The 14,878-nt window shown below is 35.2% G+C and overlaps 1 protein-coding gene across 1 annotated transcript; it reads left to right on the top strand.

Moving 5' to 3' along the window:
* The first annotated feature begins 2,162 nt into the window (after window positions 1-2,162).
* On the top strand, window positions 2,163-9,223 carry LOC127088248 (ubiquitin carboxyl-terminal hydrolase 16). The gene is made up of 11 exons (XM_051029164.1): window positions 2,163-2,839; window positions 3,443-4,859; window positions 4,943-5,031; window positions 5,285-5,370; window positions 5,484-5,646; window positions 5,732-5,852; window positions 6,042-6,199; window positions 7,268-7,352; window positions 7,452-7,664; window positions 7,982-8,043; window positions 8,337-9,223. The coding sequence occupies exons 1-11, from the start codon at window positions 2,550-2,552 to the stop codon at window positions 9,007-9,009; spliced, it is 3,357 nt and encodes a 1,118-aa protein (XP_050885121.1). The 5' UTR covers window positions 2,163-2,549; the 3' UTR covers window positions 9,010-9,223.
* The last annotated feature ends 5,655 nt before the right edge of the window (window positions 9,224-14,878 follow it).

The raw sequence follows: 14,878 nt of genomic DNA on the forward strand, positions 1-14,878 counted from the left end.
ATTTTGCTTTGGATAAGAAGATGCCCGATTTTGTGACTTGAAAGTCTCGTGGCCCAATATGGACCTTCTTTAGATCCTCTGTGGGGAGTTATCCTTTCCTTCCATGGATCTATCTTGGGACCTAAGTTCACAGTATTAATTCCTTACACGTCTAGCTGAAGAATGACAACTACAATCACATATACTCTTTTTATTTTGAGACTTCTTTGGTAACATTTTTGAGCGGTTTCTTGATCCCCTTGATCTACCCTAACTCGCCCATTAGGTATATGATATTTCATGCTCAAATATAAGGTTGACAAAGCGCCCCTAGGAGGTTAATGGCGGGCCGCCCCATGATGATTTTGTATGGCGACACGGCGTATACTATGAGATAATTGACATTGATTGTCTTCACATTTTTGTCTAGTTCAAACGTTGTGTTGAGTGTTACGTGGCCCTTCACTTATATGTGCCCGCCTAAAAGCCCGAGCAAGAAACCTCAAAACGTCTGGATGTCATATGGATCTAGTCGGAGTTTCTTGAATGCGTCCCAAAATAGGATATCTGTTGAGCTTTCATGGTCAACCAATACTTGCTTTATATGCCAATTGTCACACTGTACCATTATGACCATGAGATCATTGTTATGAGGGTGAATGTCGATGATGTCTCTACTAGAAAAGATGGTTTTGAGTTTTGGTTCCTCTTTAAGGTTTTGTTTAGGCCCGACGGGCATGCCACACGTTACCAGAACATGTTAAGCATACTTCCGGTGAGAAGAGTTGGATTTTCCACCTCTAGTGAACCCTCATGCTATAATGTAAATGAGTACGTGGTAGATGTTGCAACGTCTCACTTTAATACCATGTTGAAGAGGGTGATTGAAGAGGCTGATAAGTGAAAGGTGAGTGTGACCTAAGTCAGTTATATTGGAGCCCTATGATGAGCGCTAATTGTACTTGCTAAAAAAATCCAATGAGGAACAACCTCTTGCTACATAGGCCAATTAGAAAAATTAAGGTTTATGCTGTGTGAAGAGCTCGCCCACATGAGAGTGCTAGAGAGCTTTTATATATGTTTTCGAGGGAATCACCCCCCTATATTCCTGAGAATGAAATTTATATAGAAACTATTTGGGCTTGGACTGAAGAGCTATGAAATGGTTTCCCTATTCCCACTTACCCATTACATAGAATCAAAGGGAACGTTTTCCCTTGCATAAAGTAGTTTTTCGTCCTTGACTGATCTTCTTGGACCTTTATGCATTGACCACCTCGTAGCCACATGTGTCATGTTATGCGAATCGTGAATTTCGAACTAGAACCTATCGAACGGTTCGTCTTGGGCGGTCCACCCTAATTGGACGACTTATAGGTCCATTTGACGGCTATTTCCCATATGTTTAAGATCGTCCGTCGTATAATGTATCCGACTCAATATTACTTTCTCGTGGAATATCTTTTAGACTAGCAAAATTATCCCGTCCATATTTAAAATTCTTAAAGAACACTTTTATTTTAACAATAAAAAATCACTTTTAAATCATTTGTTAGCGTGGTGGGCGGTGGCCACATAATTATATGTTTGTATATTTAGTTACTATTCTAACCATACAATAACATGATGAGAGGATTTCAAACCCGCAATCCACCATTGTACAATGATATGACACTCATTTTCACTTCTCTTAAAAAATACACAAAAAAGTTAAACTATCATCATAATCATGGTACTATATATGAGAAAATTTCTCATCACTAAAGTCAATTATCCTTTCCTTATAATCAAAAGCCGTGTTGGTCTTTATAGCCCATACCAACCTACACCTAAGCAGACAATTTACTACTAACTTGTAAATTGGTTAACTTATTAATTCCATTCCATAGAATCTCTCAACACACATAAGACATTTTACACCAAAACAGAAAAAAGAAATAGAGTGAGGACACTTTTTGATCAGTAAACTGGTCCCACCTCCACCGTCTGATTCCCGAATCGGAAACCATGAGAATAATTCGTATTGGCAACGCTCCAACCGAGGCCCACTATCACGTGCCTTTTGTACACAATCCCTGAACCGGTTCGAACCGGTTTTGAGATTCGTGATTCGAACCGGAATATTTCAAACGAGGAATGGAGAATGAACGTAACATATCACACTTTCCAACTACCAAATTCCTTCCCTCGATATTAATTAACTAATTAATTAATAGCTAATTAATTATACCCTCTTTTATTTACATTTACCGCGCTATTCTTTCTTTCTCTCTGAAACGTTATTTTTGATCCAACAACCGAAGAATCAAACCATGAGAATTGCGTTTTGCTCGTCTTTTTCAATTTTCAGTAGCATCTTCGGTTTACTTGCAAAACAACAACGAGTACATTTCTAGCTCAACGGAATCAATTTCATCTGTTACGGTATTCCGCATCTTCGTAACCGTTCAATCAAGTAAAGGTTTGTTAGGTGGTTGCTCCGCTGTGAAGTTTCTTTCCGTGTGCGGTGGTGATGTAGCGGTTTAGGTTTTTTTGTGTGGTTATGCTGGATGTGTGAACGTGTGAGATAAATGTTTGTCACCGGGGATTTAGGGTTTTCGAACCTAGTCCTTGTGGTGGTTTGTGTGGTGTTGCCGGTGATTGGTTTTGTAATTTGCCGGAAATGGCAGGTTGCGGTGGCTAGGAATGAGGAGATCAAGAGGCTTTTGGTTTTGGCTGCTGAGGAAACTGAAAGGGTTGAGAGAGAGGCGTTATATGTGTCTGCCCCGGTGGTTTTCGCTCCTGTTAACAATTATCAATGTGCTCTCTGCTATTTTCCCGCCACTGCACGCTGTGCTAAGTGCAAATCCGTTCGCTACTGGTGCGTCGTTTGAATTTGTTAAACTGTGATGAACCATTGGAACTTTTTTTTGGTGGCTTTGTTTCCTTTATGATTTTGTGCTGTATTTTTTCTGGTTTATTGTTGGGAATATTAATTTTGATATTGTTATCTGGCGTGTATTTGTTATGGTTCCTAAACTACATTATTGTTGGATTTGTGTTTGCTTATCATAGCCACATTCATAATCTTTGGGTTGTTATGCATGCTCTATAGGAGTTGTTCAATCATTGCAACCCGATTTTGTATATAAACTAAAGTGCATATCGGCATGTTGGCTGTTGCATTCTCATGACTAATGCTGGTAGCCTAGTAGAAATAAATGTTATGCTGCTACTTTGATAGGTGAGAGGAATTGTGGTTGATTGAAGATGTTTATGATTTGGAAGTGAGGAAAAAATGTTTCTTATAATTTTGCTTCTCAAGTTTTCTAGGGGGGGTTTTGTTACTATGCTGAATGATTGAGAGGACTGTGTCTTGACTAATCTGTAATAATGGGTTTTGAATGCATTATTTTCCCCTAACATATGTCTGTTAGAGCAATTTCGTAAAAATAATTAATTTGACCGGTTTCATGTTTTTCAGTTCTACTCATTGCCAAACCGTTCATTGGCGTCAAGGTCATAAATTTGAATGTCATCCTCCCAGCAAAACACATCAGAGCGATGGCGTAATACGTGGTATTGACAAGAGGAAAGTGGAGCAAGATTACTCTGGTATCCATGAGGAGAAATCTGAAAACAGAGGTGCAGAGTGTAAAATACCCTCTCAAGGTATCAGCTTTTCTCCCAAGGCTTCATTTGAAAAGTATGATAATATTAAAGCTGGGTTCCTTGCAGAGGAAATTTTAGCAGATACTAATTCTGAATTATCTAGTAATTCATTTTCTGGATTTTCGGCTTCCCCAAGTTCCAGTGATTTATCTGATGATTCCTCTGTCTATGAGAATATCTCAAATGAGCATGACCGATCAGAGGGACATATTTCTTTTGTTCCCACCCTTGACATAACTGATAAAACCACAAGCATTAGCAATGTGGACGCAGCAATGTCTTCTTCTCCAAAGTTTGCTAGTTTGCTTGATTCAGTCGGTGGTTCTTCTACAGTTCATAAATTAAATCATATCACACCTGGTTCTAGTAAAGAAGAGAGGGAGCTTGCATCAATTGGTGCTTTAGGCTCAAGCGTGTGGAAGGGTGTGAAAAGTGAGCCTTCTGGATTCTGGGATAAAGCTCTTGATTCAAGAGAGATTAAAGATAACACTAATAATAAAACTTATCCATCCCATTCTGATGCATCCACTTGTGGAAAGGCTGATTCTGAATTGTCATTCCGCTTTCAATTCGGCACCATGCCTCCTTTGCATGTACGAGATACTGAGGCTAAGGAATCTTTGCCTGATGACACTCTTCTAAACTCTGTTAGGAAGAATATGCCACATCCAGGATCAGCATCATCTGAGAACAACAACATGAATTCTTCAAAGGTGAGGAACCTCTCATTCACCAATAGTGAAGATCCCAATTTTATTAGCAAAGCTCGCAGTGGTTCTGGATCTGATCAATTGGAATCTAAAGACAGCTCTGAGTCACCTCTACATCCCTTTTCCTCCCAATCCTCCAGTATTGGCAAAGATCCAGGTTCTACAGATACTAAGAGCATCCATAACTTGCCAGCATCTGGCTCCGTGGCATCAAATCATGTTGTGGACAACCATGGCTGCACCTCTAAGTCCACCGATGTTATATGCAAGACACGCGAGCTTGCTGATTCTAAAATAGCTCCTACAAATGAAGAACATTCAGAGCCAAGTGCAAAACATATGAATAATGGCATTGAATATGGGACTGTCAATTCTTCTCATGTTAGCTACTCTGCAAATTATAAGAGTGGCATGAAAACATCTGTTTTAAAAGTCGTTGATCAGATTAGAGGATCAAATTTGTCCAAGCACACTGCCTTAGCCCTTGGGAGTGATATTGCTGGAAAATACTATGACAAGGTTCTTTCAGAACAAATTTGACTGCATTATTATTTATTTTTTTGCCTTTGGGGACTCTTACCATAAACTTAGAACTTCTGTAGGGTCTTTTTCCATATGAATCATTTGTCAAGCTTTATAACTTCAACAAGGTGGAGTTGCGCCCGTTCGGTCTTATAAATTGTGGAAACAGGTAATTTTAAATTAATGATAAACATGTTAGGGGATAATTGGAGCAAACTTGTTTGTGGATTTATGGATTTAGAATATAATAAGTTGTATAAAATAATCTTTTCTTGCCAATAAGGATAATTTACTTTTTGCCATGTCATTAAATGATTTATGAAAATGATTAGGTTTGTGAATTTTTTCTGGAGTCAATTTCTCTTTTACTGTTCTGTGTATTCATTTTTGGGCTTTTCTAACTTTGTAACTTTTTTTTGCAGTTGTTATGCTAATGCTGTACTTCAGTGCCTAGCTTTTACTCCGCCCTTAACTGCTTATTTTCTTCAAGGACTACATTCTAAATCATGTATGTGTGAATGGTAGTTTCCATCATGGAATCATTATATGCCCTATATCTTGAATACTATCTGTAACTTGTAATAGTTTCCCTTGGGTAAATGTCTCCATTGTAAATTTCAGGTACAAATAAAAAATGGTGCTTCACCTGTGAATTTGAAAGTTTGATTTTGAAGTCAAAGGACACAAAATCTCCACTATCTCCAATGAGCATACTTTCTCAATTACAGAGTATTGGGAGCCAGCTTGGTAATGGCAAAGAAGAAGATGCACATGAATTTATAAGGTACTTTTTTACACTTTTTTAGTTGCCAAAATCAAATTATTGTTTTATAATTCATTTTAAGTGAATCGCATGACATACTTGGCAGACATGCTATTGACACAATGCAATCTGTTTGCCTTATGGAAGCTGGGGTTAATGCATCGGGTTCATTGGAAGAGGACACCACTTTAATGGGTCAAACATTTGGAGGATACCTTCGTTCAAAGGTATTTTTATATTTTTATCTAGTAAGTTAATAGACAAACTATTTGCTATGGTTTTCTATATTCCCCAGTCACTGACATACATTGTTGGTTTGTTTTTGAAATAGATAATTCAATTATCATTTTAGTTGATGCATTATAACATCCATTGATTAGAACAAGGACAGTGAACTTTCAGCTCATATTTGGCAGATAAAATGCATGAAATGTGGTGGGAAGTCTGAGCGTCAGGAAAGGATGATGGATCTAACTGTTGAGATAGAAGGGGAGATATCAACACTTGCCGAAGCCCTTCGACGTTTCACAAGCACTGAGACTTTGGATGGAGAAAATAAGTACCACTGTGTCAGGTTGGTTGATTTCTGGGATGCCTCTTTAAAGCTTTCAATCTTAACATATGATAGGAACTCAGATTTCTTAAAGAAAATCTGGAGACTAGTTATTTCCAATGTAGGTTTATGTGATCTCTCAAACAAAAACAAACCAAGACCAGAAAATGAAAAAAAAGTCCTCAACTCTGAATATGCCAGCTTGTTTATACCTTCCCTCATCTAACTGATTCCTCTATCTATTTCTGATTTGTTATTAATGTTCCCCCAGTCTCTCCCTTCTCCTTCTTTCACACTTTCAGCCCACCATTCCATCTAACATCTACTCATGCTAAAGGTCTATTATTACGTCTTTCTATAGGATTTCACTCATTTGAGGAAGTGTTCATGACTAGGGTTTCTTAATGGTCACACTGAAGGTTTGATTGCACCACTTTGAATTGATTATGTAAAATTAATCCTGCTTTCTATTAATAATTACATAAACTGTACAAAGCGATGATGACTGGCTCTTAAATTGCAAAGTAAGAGACTGGAATGACTTGCGCATGCCTTTCCTTTGTTGAGCCTGTACAAATCCTTTATTTTAAGATACATGTCATCATGAGGGAACTATTTTTAGTGTTCAAAGTTAAATTGGAAGTTGAAACATAATGGCTATGTTTTGATTTACTTTTTCCTCTATCCAAGTCATTGTTTAATGCATTGTTCTCGTATTTTATTTTATCTTGATTGTTCATACTTCACAGAAGCATCACATGATGCTACTATAACAAGTTTACGCCCACAAAAAGTGGAAATGTCTTTCTCCCTTGATGATTGACCTGCTTAACAATCTGTCAAATCAATTATGCGAAGTTATCTTATTGTGCACTCCAAGTTGTGACCCCGGCTTTTCACAAAATTTAGGGTTCTAACAACAGCCAAAAGAAATACATGTTAATATTTCTGCTCTCTATGGTGTGTGATTCTTTGTCTCTGGCATGTTATTTGAATTTTGGAGCTTTAAGATGTTAGAATATTTTTTCTGAGTACCAGGACTCAAATTATTTTCCATATTATTAATCAATCAACCATTTCTCTTTTAAGATGTAAATCTTATGAGAAGGCCAAGAAGAAGCTGACAGTTTCAGAGGCACCCAATATTCTTACCGTTGCATTAAAGAGATTTCAGGTATTTTGCAAGTTAAATTTAGAGATATAATGTTATTATCTACATTTTCTGCAGCTTGTATACGCAGAGTTTACCTTATTTATTACATTTGTGTGGCAGTCTGGAAAATTCGGGAAGCTCAACAAGCCTATTCAATTTCCTGAAATACTTGATCTTGCACCTTTCATGAGTGGGTCTAGTGATAAGACACCCATATACAGATTATATGGTGTGGTTGTTCATTTGGATATTATGAATGCTTCTTTTTCAGGGCACTATGTGTGCTACTTGAAGAATATTCAAAACAAGTGGTTCAAGGTTGACGACAGTGTGGTAAGTCCCTCTGTTTCTTTTTGTTCGCACATCTTTGAAAATATTTCTTATCTTTCCCAAATGTACTTCTCGATTTACGTTTTTCGTACATAGTAGCCCATATCCATGGTTGTAAGTTCATAAGCTAAATGCATAGGCAGAATTTATCATCATCGGATTACAAATTTGAATATAAATTGAAATACATATACTGTTTTAGTCGTGGGTTCTTCCTGATAGTTTCACTTTGAAAGAGTGCCTTTAAGTGTGTCTTAGTGACATTAATGTTGTCATTGGTTTAAGCTTTTCCTGAATGTATGTGTATGTATGTCTTGCAGGTGACAGCTGTTGAAGTGGAGAGAGTCTTGACAAAAGGAGCATATATGCTTTTTTATGCAAGGTAACTAGGCTATTTTGTATGGGTAGGCGGGGTCAGGATTAATATTTGAAAAGCAGTACCAGAGGTCCCAGCTTTTAAGAGCTGAGTTATGGCTAAATTCGATTCAACCGGCTAATGACAAATAACAAATTGGACTGCATAATAAGATAATAATCGGACCAAAAACATAGTAGGTTTGTGGGCTGACTGGTTGAACCACCGGTTTTTGAAAGATTCAGGGTGGCTTTAATCAAGGTTCCTCTTAATTATATTATCATTTGCCAGCTTCTCTGACCAGTTGAATTATCTTGTAGGTGCTCTCCAAGGGCCCCTAAATTAATTAGGAACATGATACTATCCCAAGATTCAAAAAATAAGGTCAATGGAAAGTCTCCTACAACGAAAGCAAAATCTGTGTCGTCAAATTCTGGTGCAGCTGAACCCATCAGCAGTTCAGTTTCTTCAGACAGCTCACCCACCTTGGAGTCTTTCTATTCAAGGTTTCACCACCTGAAAAGGATTTTAGAAGTAGACTCATCAAGTGATAGTTCATCCCTTTTCAGCAGTAACTCCGAGGAACTTTCTTGCAGTACTGATAGTACCCGTGATTCAACTAGCATGGACGACTTCTCCGACTATATTTTTGGTGATTCAGGGCATGGATGGAGTAGCCCGTGGAGGAGTTCTGATTCGGACTCGTCCTCATCCTCTCCCTTGAATTACAGACACTCACCATTATCTGACATGGACAAGTATGATTCAGTGTCCCCAGATACAACCGGTTCAAGTGTGAAGACAGATAGGGGTGGTGGTATATCTCATTTTCATTCTGACACAATTTTACAGAATAAAAAGTTAGATAGTAGTAGCATTAGCAGCAATAGTAGTAGTAGAGATGCTGACTCGTCTCTGAAAGTAGGATCTAACCATTCTAATGATAAGAACTGTGGTGTATCGAGTAGAAAGTCAAGGAAAAGAACGGATTGAAAAATTTATCAATAGGAAGCTCCGGTTCAAATAATGAGGGGATATGATATTGCTTAGCGTAATAATGCATTCGTGGAGGTGGCGTTCTATTAACAACCTAATTAGCCACACCATTTTTTTTTGCCAATAACTTTATTAGATGTAAACATGTAGATATACATTGTAGATCACCGTAACTATATTTTTTAATTATAATAAAATCAGCTTTTATGAATTACATCATTTAATGATTTCTCAATATTCTTTATCTATTCACGTCAAAGATATTGAGAACTTATAAAGATTGAATTGTAAATTCGCATCAATATCAATATTGGATTAAGAGCACCACACAAGTGAGAGAGACATCACATATTTATTAAAAATCTTAAGATAATAAATATGTGAGTTCTCTTGTCTGAGCAATTTGGTTTAGAGGCTTTTATTAAACAAAGTCTTAACTGATGAGCAGTTAAAAAGGAGAAGTTGCTCTATTCCTTTGAGATGCAGCCGGTGTAAAACCAATGAAGAAACATCCTCTCATTTGTTCTTTGACTGTATTTATGCTCCAAGTTTTGGTTTTGATTGATTCATGTTTTAAGTATTCATATTTGCATTAAGAATTGAGATGTGGCTTGAAATATTTGTGACAGGGTCTGGTCTGCTCAGTGTGCTCTTGTGGTCAACGTTGCAGTTATTCATCTATTCAATGCAGTTTAGATTACTAGAAATAGCACTAGATTCAAGAACAAGTTCATACAAGTTTTCTCTTCCATTGCTGCATGTTCTTTGTCTGCTAACAATATTGTTTTTCTTCTTCGCATATTAATATGCAAGATTTCGTTGTTTTGAAAAATTTTAATGTCAGAATTTTACCTCCCAAAGTCTAAGATATTGGAAATTATATGGCTCTTGCCTCTGGAATCAAACTAAAGTTAATTGTGATAGAGCGTCTTTAAATAATCTTGGAATTTCTGCTCGTGCAGTATCTTCAGAGATCATAATGATTGTTTTTCTTTGAGGTTTCTCTGAATTTTTTAATGTCTCTAACTTTCTCATCACCAAACTCTTAGCCAATGAGAAGGTTTGGTACAAATCTTTGGTTAAAAATGAACTCATTGCAAAGTTGCGGTTGTCCATGCCTTGAAGCCTCCATTTAAAGTATCTTGGCAAATTCACACTAGACAGATCAAATGTGTAAATATTATATCATCTATGAATTTTTTTCCCTCATATTTATATTTAAATCTTTAGAATTAAAATAGATTGCCTCAGGAATAGGCTATGATTCTTTATGTTCATTTTTCATTGAGGAGTTTTGGTCAAATTCACCCTCAATTTTTGTGAATATCCTTTTATGTATCTATAACCTTATTTAAAAGAAAATCATAGTAATGATGGATGTTTTTTCTTGGATGTGAAAATATTGAGAAACAAATTCATTTTTCTTATCTCTAATTAGGATGTGGCATAAGATTTCAAAAGATAGATGTCACAACACAAAACAAAAGTATTTTCCAATTTACAAAATGACCTAGTCAGATTATTTTTTGTTTAAACCAGTAAAATTTCCGTCGGTACAAATACGTATGCGTATTTTATTTTTAAAATATAAAAAAATAAAATAATTATTTATAAAATATTTGAATGAATAGTAAATTTATTTTCGTATATAAATTTTAGTTAAATTTTTTTTTTGTCCTAGTAAGTTACTAGAAGTTTTTGAATTTGATCCGCGCATTAGTCCCACTAATTTCACATAAGTACTCTTTTAAATCTTAAAAAGACAACAATTCAAAACTTAGCTAAGGAATTGAGGGCATGACTTTTGTAAATACAAACAACTATTTTTCCACTTGATCCTCCATTCCATTTGATAGTATCATTGTAACAATAATATATACACAAGTGATTCATTATTTAATAAACTACTTAGTATTTTAACTATTAATGACTAATTAATATATTTTAACTATAAATCACTTAATATTCCATTAAGTGCTTCAGCATTAATATTTTATATTATTTAATAAATAAATTTTTATTTTATATTAATAATTATGGTTGAAATAATGATTTAATTAATTAATTTTTATTTCATACTATTTAATAATATTAATATTATTTCATATGTCAATAAGAATAAAATTAAAATATAATATCAAATAATTATTAAATACTTTGAAATGAAAATTAGTTAATTAAAAAGTTATTTCAATCATAAATATCAATATGAAATAAAAATTAGTTTATTAGGTAATATGAAATAATACTCATGCACTTAATGGAATATTAAGTAATTTATGATTAAAATAAATTAATTAATCATTAATAATTGAAATATTAAATAATTTTACAATACTGAACAATTATAGAATATATATACTTGTAACAATATTTCTATAAAATGGAATGATGGGCTTAGTGGAAAGTTAGTTGACTATAATAGAAAAGAAAAATAGAGGACCAAATTCAAAAACTCGTTACTGGAATCAATGGACAAAGATAAATTTTAATTATTTTTTTTTTAAAGATCCAGTCAAATATATTTTAAAAAATAATCAAGCACATTAAATAAATTATACATTTTTAAAATTACTTATGATTTTTTAAAAATAAAAATTAAAGATACAATTATTAAAATTTTAAAATTACATATTTTATATTAAAAAATATCAATCATTTTATATATTATATAGATAAAATTATATTGATAAAAGATGAACTTGACCCGTTAAAGTTTTAAACACTTATTATAAATATATGTACTCCCATATTCTATTGAAAACAACATGATTCAATCGCAACCCTATTCTATTTTAGTTGAGAATGTGTACAATTATCAATTATATAATAATTGTATTTTTATTTTACAATTTTTCCTAATATATAGGATATTTATTTTATACTAAACTTTAATTCTTTAATTTGTATCCTTTATTTTTTACCACTATTACCATACATATTTTCTTCTTTTATAATTATAGATTAATTAATATCATAATCATTTATTGATTTCATAAATATACATTTAAATTGATATATTCTCTTGATTCCATTCATAAATATAACTTAAATGTTAAAATATTTTCTTTTTAATTACAATTTTTTACATATTTAGTACTATTAAGACAATCAAAAACATATTTATTATTATTTAATACTTTTTTATTTGTTATATATAAAAAATAATATAAATAAGCAATAAAAAAACTAAATAAAAAATTGGTTGGATTTAAAAAAAAACTATAACTATAGAATATTGATTTTTTACCAAAATATCTCAATTTTTCAAAAAAATTCTCAAAATAACCCTGATTTCAAAAAAATTATTAATCTAACCCACTTTTAAGAGGAGGTAAGCCATCAGTACTATCAAACTCCATAATTGTAACAGAACTATTGGCTGATATATTGGATAGCCAATCATCCCATTCATCACGAGGTGGTAATGGATGACCATAAAAAAGGCTGCTGATCCTTTCGATGTAAGCTTATATGTCATTCCTAATGCTAATGCAAGGTTAACATACATCGATAAACGGAGCATAACGAACCGGAGTCACTGTGATGTAAAATTGGCAAATATGCCTCTTTCACAGCGAGACTGACCAGGTCGCTTACAATCCGTTGGTAGACCCTTCCAAGTCGGTCGGTTCCCACGAGATTCCCTGGTAAAGGGGGCGTGAAAGGGCTTGATATAGGTACCGATTGGCTAGTTTACGTATTAACCCTCGTAGTCAATCTCTGACTTCTTAAAATTTGTGATCGTCAGACATAGGATCAATTATGCTAGCAAACAAAGACGGAGAAATCCGTTTTGGTAACTTAAGTTTTGCTTCCTCTTAAACTTAGAGAGGAGGTGCCAATTGGATTGACTAGGGCTCCATGTGTTGCCAACCCCATTGGCGCCAATGTGCAAATCTTATTGGGAGACGCCAATTGGATTGACACCTCTGTGTGTTTTGTGATTTTTTTGAAAAAAAGTCTACGTGATAAATAAATTCAAAATCGGACCAATTCATATTAATATTAATTCCTATTTACACAAAAAAGACTAATATTGATGACCGGGATCACCTAACCGACCTCCGGTCCCACATCCCCTAGCTACCCGAACCCTTGGCCCTAACCCACGTTGATGTTTCACCCCAGGTGTTTGAGTATCTAAGGGCCCAGGAACATCACTACCAACTGTAGGAGATTGCCTGTTGAGATAATCAGATAAATCATCGTAGTCTTGTGTATGCATCGAAGGTGTACCGCCATAGCTGAGTTCATGACCCATGCTAGAGTAGTTGGGTTGTGTTTGAGTTGTTGTCGGGCGACCGGGACGGTTGAAGGAAGATATTGGTGTGAATGATGCGTCGGGGAAATGTTGAAAAGATTGTTGTGGTGTTTGGTAGACATATGGTTGTTGGAGGTTTCAGTTTTAAGATGTTTGGGCTTCTTGGCTATGGTAGGAGGAGGGACGGTTGGTGTTAAATGATCGTTGAGTGTTTTGGCTAAGGCGGCTTTGGTAGGGTGATGTGTTGGGTGCGAAGCGATGTTGGGTCTCTAGATGATGATCTATTTATTATTGGTGGTACGAGGTATACTCTTGGTATTGTGGTTAGGTGTATGGCATGTTAGGGTTGTATGTTTGTGTGTTTGTGGAACAGAAAGTTTGATGGATAGGGGGTTGTGAGTAGTTGGTCTAACAATGTTGTTGGGGGTTAGATGTTGAGGCCTCTGGTGTGTAAGTTGCATGGTGTGGATCGTATAGGTACATATCCTCGACGGTGAACTCAAAACCAACTGATCTATACTAAGCCATATAATTACGACTTGGTTTTTCTTCAGTTGACATCACACCGTCAGTTAAGACATGGTCATGACGGTGCTTCCATTTGCAACACTCAGATCTAGCGAAGCTTTGCCATGGGTTAAAGTTCCATTGGTCGTTAACTTTGCGTAGATGTCATTCTCCTAGGGTTACTGGGGGATCTGGGATGTGTTGAAGCATACCGAACTGCAATTTAACACGATCACTATTGTGCATCTCCACAGTGGTGAATCGCATGATCGGTGTGCATGCAGTCCAAACGGCTGCGTCTTGTTCGTTGATTTCATGGTCATGATCCAAATTTAGGTATGGACATAAGATGAACTGAAATGTGAACATATGTTAGATTATAAATTTGGTAGAAGAAATTAACAAATTATTACAAAATAGTTAGGTTAATGGCCATACATTTGTCGGTCGAAGGTGATCCAAGAGATTGCGATACTGGGTAATACAGTGTCTAGAACATCTGTTATAACTCATAGCACGTACCGACCATCTGCACCATAAAGGTAAAAATATTATTTAGAGATGATAATGTGTAAAGTAAGTAAATATAGTCCATTTTTAAGAACTTACTTTTGTGCATACGGGAATGTGAAAGGGTTGTTGTTGACGGACGCTAGGGACGGTAGTCTGGACCAACCCCATGCTTGGAGCAAAACAGCACATCCAGAAAAGATATATGTGTCTTTGTGTGAATTTTTACACAAAGAGCTATAAAGATAAGCCAGACAAGAGGATCCCCAACTGTAACTTCCTATTCTATCTACATGTCTTAGTAACGGTAAATACATAACATGCATACTAGAACCACTACCTTCGGGAAATAAAAATGAACCAATTAAAAGCATAATGTAACACCTAGTTTTTATTATTCGAGCCTCTTCGGTCGAATTCTCATCTAAGTGTAAGTTGTTATAATATGCCTTAAGGTGTGAAAGGAGTATACCTTAACCACTTGAGTTATCATCTAACAAATCAGCATCCAAGAGGTCCATGCAAATTGAATTCACATAGTTGGTTTTTCCATTTACCGCCTTACCTTCGATAGGCAGTCCCAAT

This window comes from Lathyrus oleraceus, chromosome 5, assembly GCF_024323335.1.
Source record: "Lathyrus oleraceus cultivar Zhongwan6 chromosome 5, CAAS_Psat_ZW6_1.0, whole genome shotgun sequence".
Classification (NCBI taxonomy): Eukaryota; Viridiplantae; Streptophyta; class Magnoliopsida; order Fabales; family Fabaceae; genus Lathyrus; species Lathyrus oleraceus.